The following is a 24,906-nucleotide window of genomic DNA, read 5'->3' as shown; positions in this document are numbered from 1 at the left end:
ATAATATTACTGTCATTACTATGTCATCTTTTTTTTCCAGTAGCAATACATTACAACATATTGTCAAGCACAGTCAGCAGTTGTGACAGATCAGCTGACCTCAGTGCCAGATGAAAGCTCGGGGCGTGTTGTTTAAACTGCATTAGCCTGCATACAGTTATAAGACGCTTTGTAACCACCTCCACCCCAGCTTCTCCATTTCGTATTATTTCTGACTTGATGTACAGCATAGCGATTGCCACTGATGATGGTTCTGTGAGGGAGTTTCTTCCCGACGTCCTAGAACAGAGCTAGACTGCAAAATGTAAATTACTGCAGTATTAACTATAATATTGAATCGCCACCAGCTTCTGAGTAACTTCTTTTCAGTGATGTGTGTACAGCGGTTTCATTTATTCCTTGATGTTTCTGCTTAAGACATCCAGTGTTTTACCGTGAAGCCCATTCTCGACCTGCCTGCCAAGTTTCAAAACAAGTCTGTCTCTGAGCAAATACTCAGGTAATAACAAAGTCCCTGCTCTTCACTTCTTCACAGTTACAGTGGATAACTCAGAGTCACATAAGATTAATTTCAATCTGGCAAAGCCCAGTTTACTTGCCCCCAGTCATTCAAACGGTTCAGCGAGCTTGTGGTGACACACCAGTCTAAGTGCATTTGCATTTTCGTGTGGCGTCCTGACTTATGCTGTGGAGAAAGGTGATTAAATCTTGATTTAAATGTGGGTCTCTGTAGAACAAACAGCGCTTGACCTTCTTGTCGTTCTAGTGGTTATTAACTTTCGGCAGCCATCTGCTATTATCAACTGTGCCAAGTACAACATTGTTCCTCTGACATCATTAATACCATTGTGTGGCGCATCAGGGCCACAGCAAACATTGGGCCCCTGCGCTCCCCTTTGTACACATTCTGTACGCCAGCCATGTGCTGCATCACTCAGCTGTGCAAATTCACTTAGGTATGCCATCCAACGCATCAATGGGCATAATTAAAAGAAGACATTTGCTCGGGAAAGCCTTTAGGCAAATATACCTGCGCAGTGATCTTATCAGAAGCCCAGTCAAGGCACTGGTCACGTTCCCCTGCATTGATCTTTTCAGCACCCTGTTGTCTTGCTCGCTAAGTGTATCTGATCAGAATATGTAACTTTGTTAAGTGGCCTAGATTAGGCAGCCGTGTTTAGAGACTGACAGAGGATTGCTCCATATAAACTTTCCATGATGCTTTTTCAGCCACGTCTGTAACTTCTTCAGCTCTCGCAGTGCTGTTCTCTCTGTCCCCCTCTCTCCATTTTCTCTCATTTATTCCCTCATTCAGTGAAAAGATCAGTGGTGCATAGCAATGAGACTGAGCTGTTTGAGCCACAGGGTCACAGCAGCAGGCAGAGCATACCCCATTCTGACCTTGCTTTGCCAGACTATGCTACTCCATCAATTCTAGCCCGCCAGCTAAAGACATGTAAAAGGCGTAATTGGGGTAACACGGCTGATTTTAAACTGCTTTATTAATCTGTTTATTAAAGCAGAAGTTCAGAGCCTTCATTTTTTAAGTGAAGGCCAAACTTTTTCAGCTAACTTGGGAATAGGTCTTATGTTCATTAAACAGTGTGCTGCCCTTTGCGAGTAAGCACAGACGGGAACATCTGGTCCTCGGTATAACGTAAAAGGCTCAAATGTTGGTGGCACCTGAGTCCAGCTTTTCTGTGTAGTCACAAATGGGTTTTTTGTTTTTTTGTGGTCTGTTCATCAAAAAGATTATCGGTCCTTCACAGAAAAAGTTCAAGCATCCCATCTGCACACATTGATCGCCATTTCTTTAATCATTATAGGGTTGTGGCTCTGGATTGGCACTGATTCAGTTCATATTTTCTTTATAATTATTTGCTAATAAAGCCAGTTCCCACGCTTTGAACCATATGGTGTGGTTTTGGGAATGGGAAATACAATATGGTGTACTAATTTTCCTAGGAGACTGTGATTATGTCTCTTTATGCCAATAAATGAGACAGATGAAGGTGGGCCGAAGAAAGCAAGTAATGAGCCTGTGTAAGGGAAGCCATGTATCCACAGCCACTATGTAACACCATCATTTTCCTGCTGTGAAAAGTCTGTTAACCTGATTTGGCAAATTTCCTCCCTGTTAGTCATGTGCCTCTGTCAGGTGTGCTGCAGTTTATCTGCATGTCTGACATCTCAGGCTAACTTTAGGGCCTCCCAGTTATGTGTGGGAGCCAAAAATGAATTTATTTCCCACAATGAGGCCATATCTTGGATAGTTAGTCAAAAGCCAAATGCAAATCACAATAATTCCTGTCACAGCTGCCCTGGGAGGCAGTTTGTCCTGTGTTTGACCTGAAGCAAAGCAATCAACCTTTGAATCAAGCTGTGGATTGCCCATAACAGTTTTAATTTACTCAGGTACTGATTTTTCTTCCTCCCCAGCTTCTACACGGTAAATGAAGTCCATAAATTCCAGTATTCCAGGCCGGTGAGGAAGGGAGAGAAGGACCCTGACAATGAGTTTGCGGTAATTCCCGTCTTTTTCTGTTTGTTTGTTTACTGTTATTTACTTTTTCCCCATTTATTTCAAACGGGTTGGTTAACGTCAGACATAAAATTAACATAAAGAGTACTTGTTATTGGACTACTGTATAACATGTGAGTCTACAATTACAGGAGCAGTAAAAATGGTAGGTTTACAAAATGTGTACCAACCAGTATCTGTAAAAGAATTCCAGTTATACTGACAAATAAAGAAAAATCTTTTTTCTTTGTCATTTAAACACATTCAAAGATGAAACACAGAAAAAATACAACTAAATTTATGAAATAATTTCCCAGGAACAAATGACTCAGCTCCATTTGCAAGTTGCACACTTGCAAGATAATGTACTTAAGTAGGTTAAATTAGAGTAGGTAGATTAGTAGCCTCCGAACCCGATCAAAAAGCTTGTCAGTGTTTTATGCTGAGATGTGGCAGGTGGAGTCAAGCTGAAAGTGGATTTTCATTTTTGCCTGTTCTCACCAGGTTGCTGTTGTGTCACGGCCACCGCCTTGAAATTTATTAGCGTAGGACTGAGAAATCTTTCAAGTTTATGATGCACGTATACTTACGTAGATATTTTCAGCACAGAAAATCAATAGCACCGCAGAACATAGAGCTAATTTACATAGGGAGAAGAATTTACACCGCAGAGGAGGGATAGACGGAGGATTTTATTCATCTTTGAACACAGGAGAAGGTGGTGACAACAAGAGCATCCAAACAAAATAAAATCGCTGACAGTGATCTATCTCCAGTTTAGTAAATGCAACTATTACTGTCAAGTCGTTTTTTAGTTTGTCTAGTGAGTTATTCTTTGTGCGCACTTAATAACCAGGTAGCAATAACAAGGACGACAAATTAAAGCCAGTCACGCTTTCCTCTGTGTTTACTGTGGCGTCACTTCAGCAGAACAGGGTGATGAATTTCACTCATCTCAGGCTTGCTTCTCTTGTCAGACTGATTGGACTTTGTCTGTCCTGACAGAGCGATTATGGATATCTATTGCCAGACATATTGTGTCTGTCACATCTATTATGCATGTCAATAAACACAAATCGTTGTCATTCGCAGATGCTCCAGAGTGAGTAGTAAGTAGATTTTAAAGACAACGCAGTCTCTTAATATTTAAATTGAAGTATTAGTTTTATTTTCAGACGTGTTGGTTGTTAAAAAGAGGCTGGAAACTACATTTGGAGCAGACCTCACTTGCAGGTGATCCCTGCCATGCAAGTTCTTTTTCTCAGTGTGTACTGTTATTTGAGATTATAAATATTTGATGCTTTAGAAGCTATCCAATTTCATATCATATCCCATATTACAACTCCAATTCCAAAAAAGTTGGGCTGATGTGTTTGTAAATAAATAACAGAATGCAGTGATTTGCAAATCGCACAAACCCAAACCCAAGAGGCGGAGCTTCTCCGAAGTAAAGATGGAGAGAGGTTCACCAATCTGCAAAAAAACAAACACATCTACACATTTTTGGAAAACCGAGTAATGCCTATCAATGTAAAAAATTGTGAAAAATTGAAATATCTCATCATGCCATCAGGTGCATTTAAAACAGCCACGATTCTCAGTTAAAAAGCCTGCATTAGTGGTTTGCATTGGTGCTTTTGTGGACCACGGTCAGTGCAGAAAGATAAATACAAGTCTTTTTCAGGGAAGGGCTTGCATATTTCAGTAAGACAATACTGCATCTGTTGCAGTAGTATTACTTTGTAGTGGAAAAGCCTTGAACCTTTGCCGGCTGAGGACATTTGGTGCATCATGAAAGGAACAAGCCAATACTGTTGAGCAGCATCCGTATTGGACCAGAACATTCTTCTCCCAAAAATCCAGTATCTGATCTCCTCACTTGGCCCTGTGCCTTTTTTAAAAAATGTGTTACGGCCATCAAATACAAAATGAGTTTCTTTGTTTTTTCCTCAGCCATAAAAAGGTGGATGATGGGGTGTTGTCATTGCCGTTACCCGGTTGAATGTGCGGGCAGGCGGGCTTAACACCTGAGTTTGTGAACGCAATAATTTGAGAATAAGGTGACGTAGGATTTTTAAATTGATACCATAGATTAATCTACTAAAAATCTCAGACAGGTTCAAATCCCAGTGACCTTGTTCTCAAGGTCAGGGGTCAGTTTTTTGAACTTTTCTGAAATTTCTTACCATCTACTAGGAGGGTGACTGGTAGCACTGACAGCATAAACATTTGATATCTATGTTCTGTTGTGAATAAAATACAGATTTATGAAATGTGGAAATCATTGCATTTTGTTTTTATTCTAATGTTACATTTTACACAGTGTCTCGACTTTTTTGGAACTGCCCTTGAGCACTTGAGCAAATGAGCTCCCATCCAGACGGGGAGGCAGTAGAGCCGTCTTCCAACCAGAACCATTGCGTCACTAAAATCTCATTTATGCAACAGCAGTCTTGTTTCATTGCGGTAGCTTGGCACAGCTGCAGCTTGATCTGTTCAAAGAGCCACATTATCTTGATTTGAGCTGTGTTCCAATTTTGTGTCTGTCTTTGTGTCTGCAGAACATGTGGATTGAGAGAACCACATACTCTACAGCGTACAAACTTCCTGGCATCCTGCGCTGGTTTGAAGTCAAGTCAGTCTCCACTGTGAGTATGAAAGGCCTGTGTGCCAAGCAAGGCTCCTAATCAGATGAGGATCTGCAGGCTTGCTTAAAGACAATCAATGTGATTTGTCCACTTAAGCAGTATAGACGCAGGGGTGCCACTCCCCGGGCTAACGACAGGGCACGTTCTCTCACTGCCAGATGGCCCACATTGATTCACCAGGCACTCCTGTTTCTACTGAAAATAGCTACACAGCACAAATATAACTGGAGGACAGTTCAGGCTTTGCTCTCCTTTCACTTTTTGTACAATTACCTGGATTACAGTATTGAAAACCCTTCAGACCACAGCAGAGGACCTAAGTGTTGACTGAAGCTTTATCGAAATTTAATTACTTTATCAGCGATCTTTTAATTTTTTTTAAATGCTCATCCTGTATCCTCATTCTAGACCGAGCGAGTACGGGAAAAAAGTGCACCGTATAAGTCATGAGCACAAGGGCAGATTATAGTATCACTTAAAAGTCCAGACAGGCTTTTTTTTCATGTGTTTTTAGTTTGTCCCAAAACAAATGCACTACTTAGTGCGATTAGCCTTCCTTTACCTCCCAAACACCTGAGTCCATGGAGCAGAGTTTTACTCTCCATTGTCACACTAATTCGGAGCGGACACCTCTTCCTTCAGGCAGAGTTAGAATTTACTGTCAGGAGCAGCTTGCCCTCCAGATGAGCCAGGGAGAGGCAAGGTCCCCGAGGTCAGACTCTCTATTTAAAGCTTAATGACTGGGCTGAGATTCACCAGGCCTAATCCTTCCATCTGACAATTCTTTTTATCGAGCTGGCCTGAGACATACCGGAGCAGATTGGAGATTTGTCTCGCTTGTACAACATCTTTACTTTTTTGGCTTGAGTCTAATTCTGACATTTACTTAACAGTCCATGCATGTTTTCTCTAAACTCTTAATACAATGAAGTGATTTTTTTTTCTTTTCATCCATCCAAGAGATGAGATTGCCCCTATGTGGAGTTAAATAGATTGTGTCGAAATTAGCTTTCACACAGTAGTGAAATGAATGACAACAGTTCCAAGTACTTCATTCATCTTTTCCTCTAAATTGCTAGTCTTTTTTTTGTTGGCATGGGATCTGAAGTTCTGGTACACGAACACACTATCCATCTTCGTTTGACAGTTCCAGGTTCGTATATGGGCACGGTGATCAAAAATTATTCATTGTTTCTGTTTGATTTATGTGTGTAGTTAAGCGATCCTCAGCCTATCTTCTTATAACCTTTCTGTAGTTCGTAACACAAATTGTTTCCCTTTGATTGTCATGATTGTCATGAATCGCAGGGATGAAAGCAATGTACACTATGTGTATTTGCACTGAAACAGCGCTGTGAATATCTGATATCACCTTTAATTTCTGTGCTACTCAGGAGGAGATCAGTCCATTGGAAAATGCTATTGAAACAATGCAGCAGACCAATGAGAAGATCAGCAGCATGGTACAGAGGCATCTCAATGATCCCAACCTTCCCGTCAACCCGCTCTCCATGCTGTTGAATGGGATTGTGGACCCAGCTGTCATGGGAGGTTTTACCAACTACGAGAAGGTAGACGAATGAAAATAGTTCTGGATGTCTCTAGATCATCTTAACTTTTATACATTCATGTCCAAATCTTTAATTTGAACTTTTCCACAATTCATGAAGGTTTATTTTATCTTGTTTTAAATGCCGTGAAGGTTTGTTAAACATAAAGCTAGAACCAGGAGACTTAAATCAAGGGGGCCAGTGCACAACCTTAAGACTTGGTTTATAGCCTTAGGTGTTGTAAAGTTGAAATAAATGATGCCCCTTTATCTCTCTGGGCAAGATTGGCAGGAGCCTACTGCAGCAGACATGACTCAAGATGACCCTAAGATGACCTTGAGACAGTTCAATACACAGAAGCAGGGGCGTGATATATAAGATTCATACACTGAGAGGCACATCACTTATTTTTTTCATTAGCCTACAGTTTTACACACCAGTGCTAGTCAGGTGTTTTTATATTTTGAACAAGCTAAGCTAACAGTTTCCCCATTTTCCTTCTTTATGGTAAGCTGAGCTAAGCATCCACTTCTCTAGATTTGTAACTGCCATACAAAAATCTAATTGATATGTCTTATCATCATCATCATCATCATCATCATCGCAGAATCTTATACATTTTCCAAAAAAAGAAAAACATTTTCTGAAAACAAAACAAGAGGAATGCCTATGTTATTTGTTGGTGCTTATAGTATATATTTTTGCATATAGTACATGTTAAGGATAAAAAGGTCTTCAAAATTATCTCTAAGATCATCAAAGTATGTTTTAAGCTCATTCAAGTAAAAATACATTAATTCCCAGGTTATGTTACATGATGTGAATTGGGTGTTACCATTAGAGATGCACCTATCAGTCATCCAAGGACCAGAACCCACTCATTTTCAGTGACTGCCCAGTTAGCCCGCTATATATCTGATTAGTAACTGGTCCGTTTAGCATCACTCGCTGCCCCTTGCTGGTCGTCTCTGAGTGCCGAAATAAACTACATGTGGGCCACCACAAAAACATTCATAACAACAAACTCAATCAGACACTTAAATCACCCTCACCCAGATGAGCACTGACGTTTTTAAGAAGTCAGCAAAGGCCAAGTGGCTAAAGCCGTGCAGAGTTCAGAGCCAGCAACAAGCCAGCAGACTCAGTGAGAGCACAGCATTAATGCAGTTTAAGTGACTGAACATCCTGTAACTTGTTGCCTAAATTCTAAAGCTTAAACTTTTTTTTTCCTGATCTGAATTGAAAAATAAAAGTCGGAATCAGAAAATTGCAATTAGAGCATCTCTACTTCTTCCTACTTCTTATCATCGTATGCATGCTGCAAATTCTTGAATCCCTATCACTATGATGGTTAATGTTTTATACCTTTTTATCTATATCATGTTCCTCTTGGCATTATAAGTCATCATAAATCCATTATTTTTTCCTTTTCCAAAAGCCCAACTCAGTCTTCACTGTATCCTGTTTTTCATCATTTTTCATGTGTAATCCAAATACTATAGTGGCTCATGTGTTCTTTTTTCTGTTTTTTTAACACAACCCTTTTACCCTTTTGATTATTTTAAAAAGCAATAGCCTGTTGGGTTCTCTACCTGAAATAGAGTTATACCGGTCTTGAGGGTGCCTTCTGAGTCAGAGGAGAAGCAACGGGAATTCTTTGCCCTCAGGTCACTCCTTCGTCTCAGTGAAATAGTGTGAGCAGTGGATGAGAGATGGTTGTCTTGACTACATTTTTCACATCTTAACAGACCTTCCCAGTGCTTCACCCTTGTTTCATCTTTATTTCCTCCCATTTTTCTTTTTATTTATATCCCAAACGTCTTTACATTTTTACCTTTACCTAACTTTACTCCAGGTTTTCCTCCTTTCTATATAGCCATACTTACTCCAGTGTTTTTCTGTCTGCCATCTTTTTTTCTCCAGGCCTTTTTCAATGACAAGTACATCCAGGAGCATCCAGAGGACCTTGAAAAGATAGAGAAACTAAAGGACCTCATCGCCTGGCAGGTAAGACCATAGCACTGAAGGGTCATGGGACATTTAGGTGAAAATGGCAAAGCATCATAAGGCTCCAGGGTTCAGGGAACAGTGCTTTTGCCAGCTTCTTTGAAATTATTTACTTTAAACGATGTTACATTCTTTGCATTCTTTTTCCATTGCACAAGTAAAGAGCATAGGAAGACATGGCCGACAGGCAGTCAAACTGCTGAGTATGGATTAGATGGTATGGAGGAGCTTGTGAGGCATGAAAATGTGCATTCATCCCACTCAGTCTTTTAACATCATTGGCATTAGTTTGCATTCATTTGCTTTGGGCAAGTCACTATGGCTAAAATTATCAGAGAAGTTTATTAATGGAATCAACACCAGAAATGTTAAAACCTTGCACCACCATCTACAGCCCTCCAGATATTACGCTGCGTGATTTTGAAATTTAAAGTAAAATTGCGTTTATGTATGAACTTCATTAAAGTGATCTTACATAAAAAATAAAAACAAATCAGTGTGAAACTTGCAGCTGAACATACATTATTGTTTGTGCAGTAGCAGTAGTTTTCAGTGCAGTAACTCTTGCAAACAGGGGGAATGTGAGCCTCTGTGAGCATCACTGCAACATGGAGCCTGAACGAGATGCACATGCAGCAGGCAAGAAATGCATACGTGGACCGCTGGAAGTAACATCCTGTTTAATAGAGCATAACAGAGGATAAGCTCATTTGTGGTTCATATTTGATTAAGGAACTCATAACTATCATTACAGTAACAGAAAACGTACTCTTTTTGGGGTTTCAGAATGCTTTCTGTGTTCAGATGACTCTTTGTGTTGTTTTTCTTCTTTTATTACTCTCACTAAACTCTCTGGATCTGAACTGTGGGTTACTTTAATACTCAAGAAGTCGTGGTTTCCTGCCTTATGGTTCACCCAGGATCTGAACAGATACAAGAAAAGTCTGCTTCTTATTCTTCACTCCAAGGAAAGAGAGAGATCATTTAATTTCCTAAAGTTGTGCCTCTCTCAGTTGTTTGTAAAATAGGTCGACTTTGTGCTCTGCATCTTTGGTGGAACTTTGCCAACTCTGAAAAGTAACGCTCTTTTGTTTTTGTTGTACCTTTCGTCTTTACATGGCTCGGTGATTCACACAGAAGAATGTAAATCTTGTATTCGTACCTCGCGTCTGACACCGATGATGCTGCTCACATAATTATTTTGCTGTATAGTGAAGACTTTTTAAAAAAAATGCAATTTTCTCCGTGTGCCTACTTTTCCATCATCGTTCTCGTAGACATACAAGTGGCGCGTACGTGGGGATCTGTAGGAAATCGCTGACTGAAGTAGAGGTTGACACAGCAGCGGCAGGTTACCTAAAAATAAGCATGTTGCTGCTTCATCACTCCTGGAACGTTGTGCATATCACAAAGACATTATACATGACAAGGTTGGAGCAAGCAGCTGGATTTCATCTCTAAGACCTATCAGTTATTTTTATACTTATCATGAAGCAATGGCAGCAAGCAGTAATCTTGGTGTGGTTACCTTTGTGGTATAGGTTTTTATCTTTTAATTCCAGGGTACTACTCAGATGAGGAGCCATTTCGAAAGTGTCCTTAAAATCATTGTTTTAAAAATTATTTCGAGGTTATTTGGTGTAATCATAATGCAGACATGCCATAAAGGAAAGCCAATGCCAAACATACCCACAACAAACTTTAGAGCGATCACTAAGGCAGATTTGACTTGGTGTCAGCTGTCTCTTTGCCAGAGACTGCAGGCTTGTTTATCTTGTGTTTTGAATCCATCTAAATGAGACAAATGAAGGCGAGCCGGCGCCAATGAGCAAACTAAACGGGTAGAAATGAGCCGTTGTGCACTGCTATCCTGAAATACCCATTGTCCTCATTTAGTAATTAGAGAGAAATGAGCAAGTGGAAATCAGGAAAATAGGTATTGTAAAAAAACAACAACAACAACTCCCTGGCAAGTACGAAGTAGGGTTTTTTTTTAGAAATGTTTATGTTTATAATTGGCTCTGGAAAGATGCCTAAATTAGTTCCTGAAACGCCTCACTTCTACATCGTTCAGTCTGTTTATGGGGAGCTAAACGATCAGGGGAATTTTCACCAGGGCATCAACATTGTATTCACAAGCATAAAAACATCATCTTTTAATAGCAGGCTTGTTTCCTAACAGGACCCACTAACAGAAGGCTTTTTCTTTTGGTCGCTTCATCTCACATATAGCGAAGTCTGCTTATTAGTCTGTCTGACTCGCCAAATGTTGCGTACGTCTCCAAGACCTGCGTGACCTTCATGAAAGGTCTTAATATGTCATCGCAGCCTTAATACCAAGCATCTCGAAGCTAGCGTGGCTGTCCTACCACCGCGGGGTGTGGCTCAGAAGTCTGTTTGTTGTGAATCAGAAACGCAGATGAATGACAGGGTTCAGTTAAGAACAGTAGGCTCTGTTTTTTTTGTTTTTTCTTTTTTTAAACCCCAGTGCCATTTCATTTATAGCTGTCAGCTGATAATACTGGCATTTGCCTGTTTATAAATGGGCCTCTAGCGTGATTTCTAATCGCTGCAGTCCTCTAAACAAAGTGCAGTGAGAAAGATTGATGCTTAGTTCAAAAATTCTTGTTTGTATGGAATTATGATGGCATAATATGTGAATTCGGGACACAAAAATAAAACCAGAAGCTTTAATGGCTAAGTAGTCATAATGAATGACTAAATGCAGCCTTGTTTGCTTCTTATTAAAAATAAACTGTTATAGGTTCATGATAGTGTTCATTATTTTTGCAACCTTTAAAGCTTCTGTAAATTATCTTTTGTCATAAGGGGGTTAAAAAAAAGGACAGACGTGGACACAATTGTACATTTGCATTGCCTCAATATTGCCGTACTGTATCCCCTTTATGTAATTTTAGCATAGTGTTCATTGCCAGTACAGGGTGGGCCATTTATATGGATACACCGTAATAAAATGGGAATGGTTGGTGATATTAAAGTCCTGTTTGTGGCACATTAGTATATGTGAGGGGGCAAACTCCTCAAGATGGGTGGTGACCATGGTGGCTTTTGTTTTTTCAATAGGAAGAGGGCCATGTGACACATCAAACTTATTGGTAATGTCACAAGAAAAACAATGGTGTGCTTGGTTTCAACGTAACTTTATTCTTTCATGAGTTATTTACAAGTTTCTGACCACTTCTAAAATGTGTTCAATGTGCTGCCCATTGTGTTGCAATGCAACCCTCTTCTCCCACTCTTCACACACTGATAGCAACACCGCAGGAGAAATGCCACCACAGACATCCAGTATCTGTAGTTTCAGGTGCTGCACATCTCATATCTTCACACCATAGACAATTGCCTTCAGATGACCCCAAAGATAAAAGTCTAAGGGGGTCAGATCGGGAGACCTTGGGGGCCATTCAACTGGCCCACGACGACCAATCCACTTTCCAGGAAACTGTTCATCTAGGAATGCTCGGACCTGGCACCCATAATGTGGTGGTGCACCATCTTGCTGGAAAAACTCAGGGAACGTGCCAGCTTCAGTGCATAAAGAGGGAAACACATCATCATGTAGCAATTTTAAATATCCAGTGGCCTTGAGGTTTCCATTGATGAAGAATGGACCCACTATCGTTGTACCCCATATACCACACCAAACCATCACTTTTTTTGTTCCAACAGTCTTGGAGGGATCCATCCAATGTGGGTTAGTGTCAGACCAATAGCGGTGGTTTTGTTTGTTAACTTCACCATTCACATAAAAGTTTGCCTCATCACTGAACAAAATCTTCTGCATGAACTGAGGGTCCTGTTCCAATTTTTGTTTTGCCCATTCTGCAAATTCTGTGCGCCGATCTGGGTCATCCTCGTTGAGATGCTGCAGTAGCTGGAGTTTGTAAGGGTGCCATTTGTGAGTAGCTAATATCCGCCGAAGGGATGTTCGACTAATGCCACTCCCCAGTGACATGCGGCGAGTGCTACGCTGTGGGCTCTTGTTGAATGAAGCTAGGACAGCCACTGATGTTTCTTCATTAGTGACAGTTTTCTTGCGTCCACATTTTGGCAAATCCAACACTGAACCAGTTTCATGAAACTTAGCAAGCAGTTTGCTAACTGTAGCATGGGAGATGGGTGGTCTCGTAGGGTGTCTTGCATTGAAATCTGCTGCAATGACCCGGTTACTGCATTCACCAGATATCAACACAATTTCGATCCGTTCCTCACGTGTTAACGTCTTCGACATGTCAATGGCTGTGAACAAAACAGGACTTTAACATCACCAACCATTCCCATTTTATTACGGTGTATCCATATAAATGGCCCACCCTGTAGTTCTACATGACTGGCTGGTAAAGCCAGCGGCATAGGAAGTCAGTTGCTTCTGAGTGCGGGGTGACCGTCTGTGTTCTTACGCTCGTGTCTAGTTTCTGTGTTCACAGAACAGCAAATTCATGCTGTTAGGCTTGAACTGTGCATGTTCTATTTAATAGCCACTCATTTTCTTGTACTCGTGACTCCTTTGTGCTCAGCTTGTCTGACCTTCTCTGCAAGCAGTCTGTAGTTTTACACACTGCTGCGTTGGTTTAGATACACACTTCCACTGTTTTTGCTACCGTCATTTCTTAATATCGGGGAAGAAAACTCAAATTACCCACATGTCAATATCCTTTGTGCCATTTTGATTGTCTTCTAATGTATTAATGAATGCTATTTTCAAAGCTTGCATGAAAGGGGGCACTGTTAGAGTGACATGTTATTGTCACTGTGACTTACGATCAACAACAACACTCTTAGCTTTGCCTAGCCTCCCCAGCTAGCATGTCATCTTTGACACCTCAGCTTTGCCTCTTTATCCCATAAAATAGCTCAAATGTACCTCGTCCATGAAGTAAACTAGTTTTTACAGTATGTATTGTCATGACTCTGTAAAATAATGTTTACCATGGACTTGGTGCTGGCTTTTTATGAATGCAGAACCAAGTCCCCAGTTTCTAATAATGACATTCACCTTAGCATCACAAGAGCTAATATCTCTCACTGATATGCCAAATTGTGAAACTGATAAACAGATATCTCTCTTAGACAGCTGGAGAGGATTAAAAGCATTTTTTAAAAAGTTAAGTTATATAATTAAACTCGTAAGTTTGTGTGTGTTTGTGTGCGCATATACGCACGCGTGTGTGTTGACAACCTTGAGCCTAAGTGTCTTCCACAATGAGCTTATCGCTGTGCAGCCACCAAGCAGAAATCTGTTGCCATGCCGCCACTCAGCCGCACTCAATCATCCAAAGGTCTATAAAAAGATGTGGGTATCCTGGGAGACGTGAATCTTGTCTCAGCTTTCACTCTCGCTGTGTTTTTTCATTGCTTTTTCATCTCACAACACTTCGTCCTTCAAAAACTCCTCTCCCCCCTCCTTTCTCCTAACCTTTTTCACCTTCTGCCTCTCTTTTCCTTCCCTTCGCCTTTTCATACCCAGACGCATCTTTTCCTTCTTCCGTGAGATCCCAGTGGTGATGATGAAGGTGCTCACTAACAGGGGAAATGCCTGCGTGGTGTCTGTGGCCTCCATTTCGTTTATCCTTTCGGGCCAGAAGTTTTGTGATTCTCATATCACAGGATGCTGTTTATTAGCACATCGTATCACATGCCTGGGAACATATAGCTAGCTGGCTAGTATCGTTTAACAGGTGTGTTTCTGCGCTGCTAATCTTCCTTTCTGACAGCAATTCTTATCTTGACATGGGTGTAAATAAAATATAAATGATTTGGGGAGTATTATGAAACATTGCATCACAAAAGTGCATTGGTGTTGTGGACAAGTTGATTGAAGTGGGCTCGTGATATGATATGCCCTGGGAGGCAGTTTGTCCTCAGGGAATATGAAGAAGGGTAGGGTAGGGAAGGTCAGGTTAGCACACACACAAACACTTCTCTTTATTATCCCACCCATCCAATATGTCTCACGTCTCACAGATTATTTCTTCCATTTGTTCGGGTGAATTTGTTAAAAGCACGAGATGCAGTGTGTGTTTCATTGTCTGACTGGGATCAGTGAATACAGATGTTGAGATTAAATCACGTTTAATGCAGTTTTTTGGGGTTTTTTTTAAGTTATTCATCAGAGGGGAATTACAAACACCTTTTTTCAGCTTTAACTGTATTTCTCGTTTATAGAGGTCACGCGGTAAAGTAATATTTTTACAGTTGCTATGGGAGAGAAGGGATCTGCTGTTAACACAGCTGACTGTAACATCTTTGCTTGTTTCTGCCAAAGATGGCATGCAACACAGAAACACCCCTGCAAAAAAACAGAAAACCCTTAACCTGTGATTTTAACCAGCAGAGAGGGAAAAAAAAACACTCAAATGCTCACTCTCCCAAGGGATGGTGCGTCCTCCTCTTACCAGATTTAGTCAGCAGAGCTGTGGCACTGGGGTTTCCTAATTACTAGTTTTCAGCAGTTTCAGTCTTCCCCCCTACTCTCGCTCACTGCCTGTCTCTCTCCCTTTTCCTTCACCTGAGCTGCCTCTGGTATGTGTTTAGATTTTGTTATTCACCAGCTTCCTACAGAGTGGCAGGCAGCAGTGTTCCTGAAGGGATGCATTATGCTGTTTTTTGCAATTAGATATGGAGATGGAAAAATCCAACCAAACAAAGTAGATGCCTGTAGATGTAATCAGTCTAAGCTTTTTCATTGCCATGTTTTAATTTATATGTTGCATTGTTGTTGGTGATGTCAGGAAAGCGGCGGTAGTGTCATGGCAACAGCTTTCTGTAACATGTTCCTGCTTCCACCTGGATAAGCTTGCAGTGCATATGCAAAATTACTGATGTACTTTTACTGCTGGTGCTGAATATGCACATCCAAGAGGGCAAGGAGCCAAAGGACATGTGCATGAAATTAAGTTTATGAAGTTTATGACAGACGCTAATGCATTCCTCTGAAGGAAGAAGCAGCATGTAGCTGATCTCTCATCTCTGCAGTCCAGGGTGTGTTTGATGAACTTGTCTCACGCTGCTGTTTTTCTTCCACCAGATTCCGCATCTCGCTGAAGGTGTTCGGATCCATGGAGAGAAGGTCACAGAGGCACTGAGGCCTTTTCATGACCGCATGGAGGCGTGCTTTAAGCAACTGCGGGAGAAGGTGGAGAAACAGTATGGGGTAAAGTCTCTGGTAAGAGCTTTTTCCTGTACTTGAGCTTTTTTTTTTTCTTTAAACACAGTGCTTTGTAGCTCAGTGTGCTAATTTTAACAGGGTCTAATGGAATCTGTAGTTCTTTCTGTATTTTTTTTCTGGCGCTTGGCTAAGGATTTCTGTGAGATGGATTTTCTGAAATATTTTAGAACATTGTTTATTATTGTTGCATCTCTCATACACCCATTATGTAAGATGCTGATCCTCCTTTTTCTTTGGTCAGCTTGTAGTTTAAACATTTATTCATGTTCATATACAGAGCTGTGATTCTATTGTGTTGGCAAAATATGTCCATAGACATATAAACACCTTTCAAAGTGCTCAAAACCATCTTTGTGGAAAGCAGACTGGATGTTTGCATTTTCTTTCCCCATAATGACACAAAAACAAGGTGCAAACAATTCACTTTTTTGGTTTGTCATTAAAGCAGATAAAGGTGTAGGTTGCACACAAGCATAGCAGGCATTTTAATGGCAACTGAGAAGAACTGTCTCTTGTTTGGACTTGCAGGATGTTCTTGTGTGAGAATGCGCTGCCAAACTTTTGGAACCAGAAAATAAAGAAAGCAAAACAATTAGCACTGCAGTTAACAGCATTCAGTGAGAATGCTGTTAACTGAAGTCGTGATGGCTGGGTTGACGTCATAAAAAATGGCAAATTCACAGTTTAGTTTGCTGTTGTATGTCACGTGTGTTTTTCTTTTTGCTGAAGTCAGCTGTGAAGTCAGTGTGTGTGTGCGCGCATGGTGGGGGAGCCTCCATCTCTCTCCTCTTTTACAGATTTAATTGCTGCTTGACCAAGCTTTTCACTCAATCTTGCCTGAGGTAACGGGGCACCTGCTCATTTTTAAAGTAAGAGGGTGGTGACCTTTCAAACAAGAGAAAAGCTATCTCTTTCCAGGGTGTGATAATAAGGTTACCCTATCAGGTGTGTGATGGCCCCTTTCTTCGGCTGAAAAGACTCTTTAAATGCAAAAGGCTCCTTTGTTAGAGCTGCTGTTGCCAGATTTTTCTTCTGTCAGATTTCAGCAGAAATTAATAGTCCTACAAGAGTCCTTTTTTTCTTTTTACCGCTAACCTTGTATGTTCAGATAAGCGGCTCTGTTACAAGCTCTGTACTGGACATCGGTTTAGGATAAAACTGCAAAAGACCTTCAGCTTTACAGTTTTCCTGTCACAAGCCAGCTATATATTGTGGGCGGTTTTATTGGCAGCTGGAGCGTTTTTAATGCTGTGTAAAAAATTATCACCTTTCTTCCAGGTATGAAGGTGCTGACCATTCGAGTGACTGCAAAATGGTCGAGCTGGCAGTGATTATACTTTTGTATAATCACTGCCAGCTAGTGAAAGACGGGCGACAAATTAAAGGGGAAAGCCAACATAAAGTGTCTAAATGAAGTGTTGTGCCACCATGTGTCAGCAAAAGGGCTTCGGTGTGCCTCGGGCGTTGATTTCACAATTCTTTGCTGCAGTGATGGAAGCCATTTTTTTTCCCTCATTTGATGTTTTTGATGAGCACCACCTGACATCAAAGCCAAAAATCTCTCCCTGGGTGTTAATTTAGGTTGAAATCTAGTGACTATGAAGAAGATTCCTATCATTTTCTTGCTTAGTATTGATTTGCTGTGACCCTTCCCTCTTATGGGAGAAGTGCATCTAACCCACCCACTCATAGCTGAGTGGTGTAGGCCTGTACCCTTCTCTTGCTCACTTAGATCATTTCCAGTTGTAATTTTGATGGAAAAAAAACTGATTCAGGAGCCCCTGTGCAGGATTTTTATATATACCACAGAGGATGATTTGATGGTAATTGCTCCACTGTACCATGCTGTGTATTTGTTCTTTCTCTACTGTTTAATCTGGGATTTCCTGTAATTTGCTACCTACCTTTCTAAGTAACTACAACACAATCAGTAACATTTAAACTAAATAATTTTCTGTTTTTTATTTGTTTGTTTGTTTTCTTCTCTGCTGCCAGCCTCCAGCAGATGAACGGCGGGGACCTCGTCCTGCCTCCATGGTGAGGTCCTTCACCATGCCCTCCTCCCAAAGGCCACTGTCAGTAGCTTCAGTCACCTCCATCTCCTCTGACAACTCACCCTCCAGGCCCGGCTCAGATGGGTAACACCATGTTTCACTATTCTTTGGGGCATAAATTATATCATCTCTAGCATTTGTTCTGTTTTTTTGTTCTTGTAAGAATCCATGTTGTTTTTTTTTGGGGGGGGGAATCATGTCATTTATACACAGAGGTGCCACTTTGATTCCTTATCTAAGAGAATTTCAGAGAAAGCACTTGAAAAATGTATTTGCTTTCTTTGTTCCAGTTCACATGCAGGTTGAAACTTTAATAACTTCACAATGAAATTGTGACTGAAGTATTCTTTGCGCTATTAGCTCTGTTTGTTATTTAATCAGAATGTACATAAAACACACGCATGCAGCAGATTTGTGTAGATCTTTGAAACTGATTACTATTGATAAAGGAATATTCCCACATGTTCTCTGGCACGAGTTGGGATATACAAATTAAAGTAGAGGATAGTAATGAAGTTAATACATTTTAATACATTTTGTTTGAGTTGATGTATTGTTTTTTTTATTATTATTATTCAGTTTTGCGCTGGAGCCTCTTCTACCAAAGAAGCTGCACACCAAGTCTCAGGACAAACTAGACCGTGATGAACCCGAGAAGGACCGCAAAGAGAAGAAGAAGGAGAAGAGGAACAGTAAGCACCAGGAGGTCTTTGACAAAGAGATGAAAACAGCGGACATCCCTCTGCAGCCAGCTGAAGCTGTCATACTGTCAGAGACGGTACGTTTTTACATCTTCTGTTTGGGTCAGTCACTCTCGTAACTCTGCTGGCGTGTGTCACACATTTGGAATTTGAGGTCAGAGGTTACTGTGACCACACAAGACATGATAAATTAAGAATTTATATGCTAATTATGACACAATAACACATAAATGTCAAATAGGATGAAATGGGGAAGTTTGAATATCCAAAAGGCCGAGGGTCAACTTCACTGTGACATCATAATGTGCTCCCAAAACACTTTTCTGGTTGTTATTCAGCTTCTTCATAACTCAGGAACAGAAGGAGAAATTATGACTCTATTTCGAATTTGATCAGATGCTCAGTTGGTGACACTAATTTTAGGCGCCCAACTTGAAAGTGTAGCAGTTGTTTAGATTATCTGTCTGTGTCTCTTTTCTAGATGTCACCTGACATAGGTCCAGGTGAGAACAGATTTCTGAGACGACGGTCTTTAACCTGCTAGCTCACTAGTAGGAAGTCCAAATGATGTTTTTGCACCAGTGTGCTACAAAAGGTAGCTAACAGCCCAGTGCAATCACCAATAGAGAATGGATGTGATGTGAGCTGTGGATACTCTCCAGGCACCTCGCTTGCCTAGACCACAGAGTATTTCAAGTGGTGTGATCACTATGGACTGCTTCCTGCTGGGCGAGAACAGACAGCTGTAGAAAACATCCCAACTTGTTTCTCCCAAAGTTCACACGGGAAAACGGGCATGTAAGAATGGCTCTAGACAGACAGGGGTGTAAACTGCAATTTCACCGATTGGAGGAGACGTGCAACTGCAAGGTGACAACTGTGGTTTCACATTAAACCTTCTAAGAGAAAAGTATTAAAGGCAAAAAAATCCAGAAAAGTTTGGGAAGTAAACACGTGGTCACCTAATGCAATCATAACACGTCTTTTTCCACTTGCACATAAAACATTGTGCAATATACGTCGCACGGCAAACATCAGTGGGCCATAGAATAGAGAAATATCCCTGCTGTGTTTTCTGGTGTTATTGTGAAGGTAGGTTGTGTTTTTTTTTTTTTGTCTTCCCTTTCATGTAGAGTAAGAGAAGCTACAAACAAGAGTATTTTGAGCATTATCTCTGGCTTTCAGTTATGTTTTGTTCTCTTCAGATCTTTGACATGGTCTTTATTTTCTTGCCTTTTCCTCTCTCCATGATGTAGCTCACAATTCTGCTTCTCAACTGTTCCCTCAGTTCTCTTTTTACTCTTCATATCTTCATCTCTCCCCCTTTCCTCTCTCTTTCTCTGTTGTGCTCATGTCCCTCTTCACCACCGCTGTGTCCATTACAGCCGAGTGGTATCACTGTGTTCTCAATGCCCAGTGGGAATGCTCCCTGGCTAACGGCAGTAAGATAAGGGCAGGAATGGAATCCAAAAGAGGCCCCTGGCAACGGTGGAGCCGTCTGGCTCATGACGCGAGCGTCATGCCCCCGGGGTCAAGGGTAGAGCACCTATTGGTCTCCGGTGATTACCACATACTAGGATGTAGTAGCTCGGTGTGAAAGTATAATCTGGAATCAAGAAATTGCTTTTTTCACCCACAATGTGAATTTCATCTTCAGCATTCGAGAGAAAATGAAATCCCTGAATAAAGTGTGTTACTTTTAGTGTCTCCCTTGTGGCTGACTGTTTCAGTTGGCCAATTACAAAGTTGTTTGTTAATGTAGCCTACAGAGTGGAATAGCCCTCAGGATACAGCTTTTCATATTCAAATTCCTGCTATACCAAAGTGGAGAAAACACAGTCTTGCATACAAACAATTATTTGTAGCCACAAATAAGTTCTTGCAGTTCAACAAGAACATTTATCTGAATGGTTTTTGCTTTCTTTCACAAATAGCCTGTTCCATATGGCTGTATATACACACACACACACACACACACACACACATAAAAGTCCCAAAGGAGGCGTGAAAACAAATGTTCCCCTTTAAGTGATCTTTTATTGACTCCTTGTGATATTTAATCAAAAGTCTCTTGTCAGTAAATTTTATTCTCACTTCTCTTTTATTGACTTCTGTAATTTTCGTTGTTTACTTTGAGCCCGCTGTAATATCACACTGATATCTTGTTTTCTTTATGTCTGATCACACAGATAAGCCCTCTGCGGCCCCAGAGACCAAGAAGCCAAGTCCTTAATCAAATTGTTGGAGACCGCCGTCTTTCTGTGTCACCTGGACCCCCTACTTCTTCCTCCAGCTCCTCCTCACAGTGCCCCCCACCCATTACACCAAGGAGCAAAGTCTCCTACAGCCTACATCCCGTTTCCAGTAAGGCGTCGTACTTTGCTGCCATTCAGCATTATTTTTGATTTGTTTTGGGGTTTTATTTTTTACCGTGACACGTTGTAACTGCAGTATTTTTGGGGTTTCTGTGTGTATATTCGCACACCAAGTAGTTTCAGGGTAATATTACCATTATCATTTTCTGTCCATACAGCAAACCTAAGGCTGACTCTTGTCTTTAGCTCTGTTTTTTGACTCCACACATTGACATTCTAAAATATATATATATCTATAACCTGTTTCATAGCACTTCATTCCTACTGCAGAGCCAGGAAATCAGTTATTCAGTAGAGGTATACTGTTCTGTACTGTAAATTCCCCTCAAATGTGCGAAGTAATGACTGTCTCTGAAATTTAAGTCCCCTTTCTTCTAGTTTCTTTGAAAAAAAAAATTAATTAGTCTCAATCAACATAAATTTCTCAGAAATGGACCCTTTTTGAACTCTTCTGGGTACCAGCCCCGCTGTGTAATATGTTCTAATGTAGTTCAATGACGAATGTGAGCTGATGAGTGCCCTCTTGCACAGGTCTGGAGCTGAACGGGATGGGTTGCTCTGACAAGGGTGAAACCCCTCCTCCGCTGCCTTTGAAAAGCAACACAGCTGATTACGGCAACCTGCTAGATAATCAAGACTTGACGAGTCCCTCGACACCTCCACCACCCCCTCCACATCAAAGAGTAGGTGTTTTAATTAGAGCTGAGAGCAGCTCCTTAATGATGCATGGCACTTGTAATGAAACAAGCGACCGCTACACGCACTTGACATTTGGGTCAACCTCCTCCACTATCCCCTGCTCACTTCCTGTGCTGACGTGTGCGAGTTCGTGCATGTGTGTTTTTCGCTTATATTTGTCCGTCATTTTTAAAATGTGTGTCACAGAAGAGTGTAGGTATCAGTCAGTTAGCAGCAAGAGCCCACACCCACCTGTCCACCCAATGTTATAAATACTCATTGCCCCTGGTGCTCAGACGTGATTGATTGGATGATTACTTTACCTCTCACATCTATCAGAAGCCCTCGTGTTGTTAATCAGCGGCTCATCTCTCCACACTCGGCGACTTCTACTCTAGCCAGCTTCACCACTCTGTTAACTAATCTTATTTATCCACTGTCACGGCCCACAGACAGGTAGTAAAACAGAGCCACATGCACACCGTGTGGCAGCAAGCTGACAGTAATGTAGTGAGCGCAGATGTCCTGAGACTGAGTGACAGCCATTCTTCATTTACATTTTTGATGGAGGCAGAGGTGAGGTCACTGACTTGCATTACTCCTTGTCTGTACTCTCTGCTGGGAACTCAGGTGTTTGAGGAAGAGAATTCAGGTGGAGAGACGAGCTTAAACAGCTGAGACATTTTCCATCTGGATTAAATAAGACTTGTAATCACCTTTCACTTATCTCAACGCACCAGAAGATCTCTAGCCACTAATCTTTATTCGTACCACCTCCCTGTTTAATGTTTTTTGTTTTAAATTTTTATCCAAATTTTCTGTCAAAGTGCTCAAAAGTTTTCCAAATGAGTAAATAATACTACAATTATAAGTATTAACAATTTTAAACATGCCAAGGCATTTTTAAGAAAGTAATGTTGGTAATTATTCATACCCTTTCACTTTTTTCCAGTATGTTTTAGCTGTAACTGAAAATATTTACTGCCTGATGACAGTTTTCTCAAATGTTCAGTGGGACTGTAAAAGCAACACAAGACTTGTAACTAACCGCATAAAGGGCTAAGGCTACAAGGGTATTTATTGCAAAGCAATTCAAAAATCATAAAGACATCCATCTGTTAAAGAACATTGAAATTGTGACCAGTTTGAAAGTTCAAGGTTGGAAGAAATGTGTCCCCAACCCGGGTCCAGAAGATTGTGCTAAGATGTTGCATTTATCAAAGAATCACCTCCATCTTGAAGAATTCGTCAGACTATTGAATACAGATTTCAAGGTCTACACTTCAGCAAAGTCTTGATATAATGCTAGCCTCAGAGGCTACTAATCCAATGCTGAAGCCCATAAACCTAAAGGTACATTTGGCATTTACAAAGCAGCAGTTGGAGAAGGGAGAAGCTTTGTAGTCATGCAGTTTGTGCTCTGATAAAAAAAAAAGACTTGCACACAGGGACACAGCCTTTGTATGGAAGAGAAAAGACGCTATACCATACCGACAGTGAAATGTGGTGAGCCCTTTGGCAAGAAAATAGGTTTGTTTCCTTCACAAAGCATACAAACAGGAGTGGGGTCTGAATAATTGTGTGCTTAACTGTGCACAGTATATCAATAAAGTTATCATTGGTTATCATTATTGTTTATTACTGATATAGTAGTTGTATCGCTTGATGCAATCAGGGTGGAGGATCGAGTTGGTGAAATAATGTTTTTTGTAAAAGAAGGTGAGAAATCTTTGCTCTGTAAACTCTATCTTACTTCTTCAGTCATTTGTAGAGCCATGCAGGCTGTAAGATAAGGTATGACATGTTTTAATAAATCAAAGCCTTGTGTTTAATAAATGTTATTTAAGATGAGAAAAAAATAGAACATGCTAATCTTGCGCTTTAAATCCCAACTATTCTGTAAAAACGAGGTTTCACGTTCCTGTTTTGTCTGTTTGCAGCAATTTCCACCACCTCTTCCGAGCAAGACTCCTCCTCCACCTCCTCCCAAGACCACCAGGAAACAGGCCTCCATCGATTCAGGAATTGTGCAGTAAACAAAGAAACTTGACAGTAGGACCAAACAACACACTGACAACGCAACAAAAACAACATCAACAGTAACCCCAGAAAAGTGGTTGTTTTTACCCACACATTCCTCGCTTCCCTGTCCCAGCTTGACAAGATGAATACCTCACCGCAGCCCGCCCCCTCGTACCATCTTTTCTTTTCCTTTCTTTTTTTATGTTATGTTTTTTTTTTTGCGCCTGCTGTTTGACGATGATGCAGTCTGCAGCAGGGAGCATGTTGCACAGAAGTATTCACTGAATTTGCAGATGCTGTCTATGACCGATACAATGCCGCATCGAAATTTTATTGTGACATTGTGTTCAGACAGACGAGCTTGGACCAACGGCCTTCCAGTACTGACCCACTCTCAAATATATGAGAGCAAATGGCTCATTAAAGCATTATTCCTCTCTTTACTCATATTCCCACTATGTACAGAGGTTTGTATATAGGACTATTTTATTTCAGGTTTTTTGTATGTGACTTGATTATGATTTTTTTGTATTAACGTGTCATTAGATTAAGTGGCATTTATATGAACAAAAAAGGGCTTGTAGGTTTTGAATTGACAGGGACTTTACAAAGTTGGTATGTGGAAAAAAAAAATGATGGATTTTATTGGTAAAATTTTGGAGTGCACATACAACTAACTCCTACCACGTTATCATTGTTCAGATCTTGTCCTTGATTGCTGTAACCTTGGATTTCAGTAATAATGACTGTTCCCAATTCACTACTGACATGACTTCTGAATAAACTTTCAAATGTATGTATTTTTAAAAGAAGATGTCTTCCTCATTATTTCTGTGCCAGCGAGAGGTGCTGAAAATAGACGCGAGTGTTTGCACATTTCAGAAATCCCGAACAAATTGGCAATCTGTATGTTTCCTCACTTCAGCTGAGCACTAAGTAACGAAGCTTTCTGCCTGCTTAATTGACAGCCGTCGCCGCAGCCACTTCTTTATCAGCGCGCAGGAGTGGTGTGTTATCGGGAAATGCCGCTTACATGTACTCAAATGCAATTTCATTTGCATAATTTGTCCTCTCGCTAAACGATCGTTTCTCTTTTCAAAGCCGAATGTGTGAATGTGACCCGTGTTTGAAGAAAGTGGAGAAGCGTCAATAAGCCAGCAA

At 40.8% G+C, this 24,906-nt stretch overlaps 1 protein-coding gene across 2 annotated transcripts in view; it reads left to right on the top strand.

The window, feature by feature from the left end:
* dock1 (dedicator of cytokinesis 1) overlaps nucleotides 1–24,554 on the top strand; it is a 191,796-nt gene extending 167,242 nt beyond the window's left edge. For both annotated transcript variants that reach the window (XM_019362509.2, XM_013269519.3), the window contains exons 42-52: nucleotides 418–499; nucleotides 2,440–2,524; nucleotides 5,083–5,169; nucleotides 6,564–6,740; nucleotides 8,643–8,726; nucleotides 15,775–15,912; nucleotides 17,911–18,053; nucleotides 18,549–18,747; nucleotides 20,860–21,034; nucleotides 21,577–21,728; nucleotides 23,664–24,554. In XM_019362509.2, coding sequence (XP_019218054.1) covers nucleotides 418–499; nucleotides 2,440–2,524; nucleotides 5,083–5,169; nucleotides 6,564–6,740; nucleotides 8,643–8,726; nucleotides 15,775–15,912; nucleotides 17,911–18,053; nucleotides 18,549–18,747; nucleotides 20,860–21,034; nucleotides 21,577–21,728; nucleotides 23,664–23,759 — 1,418 coding nt within the window. In that variant the 3' untranslated portion in view covers nucleotides 23,760–24,554. The remainder of the gene's footprint in view (nucleotides 1–417; nucleotides 500–2,439; nucleotides 2,525–5,082; nucleotides 5,170–6,563; nucleotides 6,741–8,642; nucleotides 8,727–15,774; nucleotides 15,913–17,910; nucleotides 18,054–18,548; nucleotides 18,748–20,859; nucleotides 21,035–21,576; nucleotides 21,729–23,663) is intronic.
* The last annotated feature ends 352 nt before the right edge of the window (nucleotides 24,555–24,906 follow it).

The sequence above is a fragment of the Oreochromis niloticus genome, linkage group LG8 (assembly GCF_001858045.2).
Source record: "Oreochromis niloticus isolate F11D_XX linkage group LG8, O_niloticus_UMD_NMBU, whole genome shotgun sequence".
NCBI classification, from domain to species: domain Eukaryota; kingdom Metazoa; phylum Chordata; class Actinopteri; order Cichliformes; family Cichlidae; genus Oreochromis; species Oreochromis niloticus.
The sequence above is the reverse complement of the archived record's forward strand: the minus strand, read 5'-3'. Positions and strand labels throughout refer to the sequence as shown.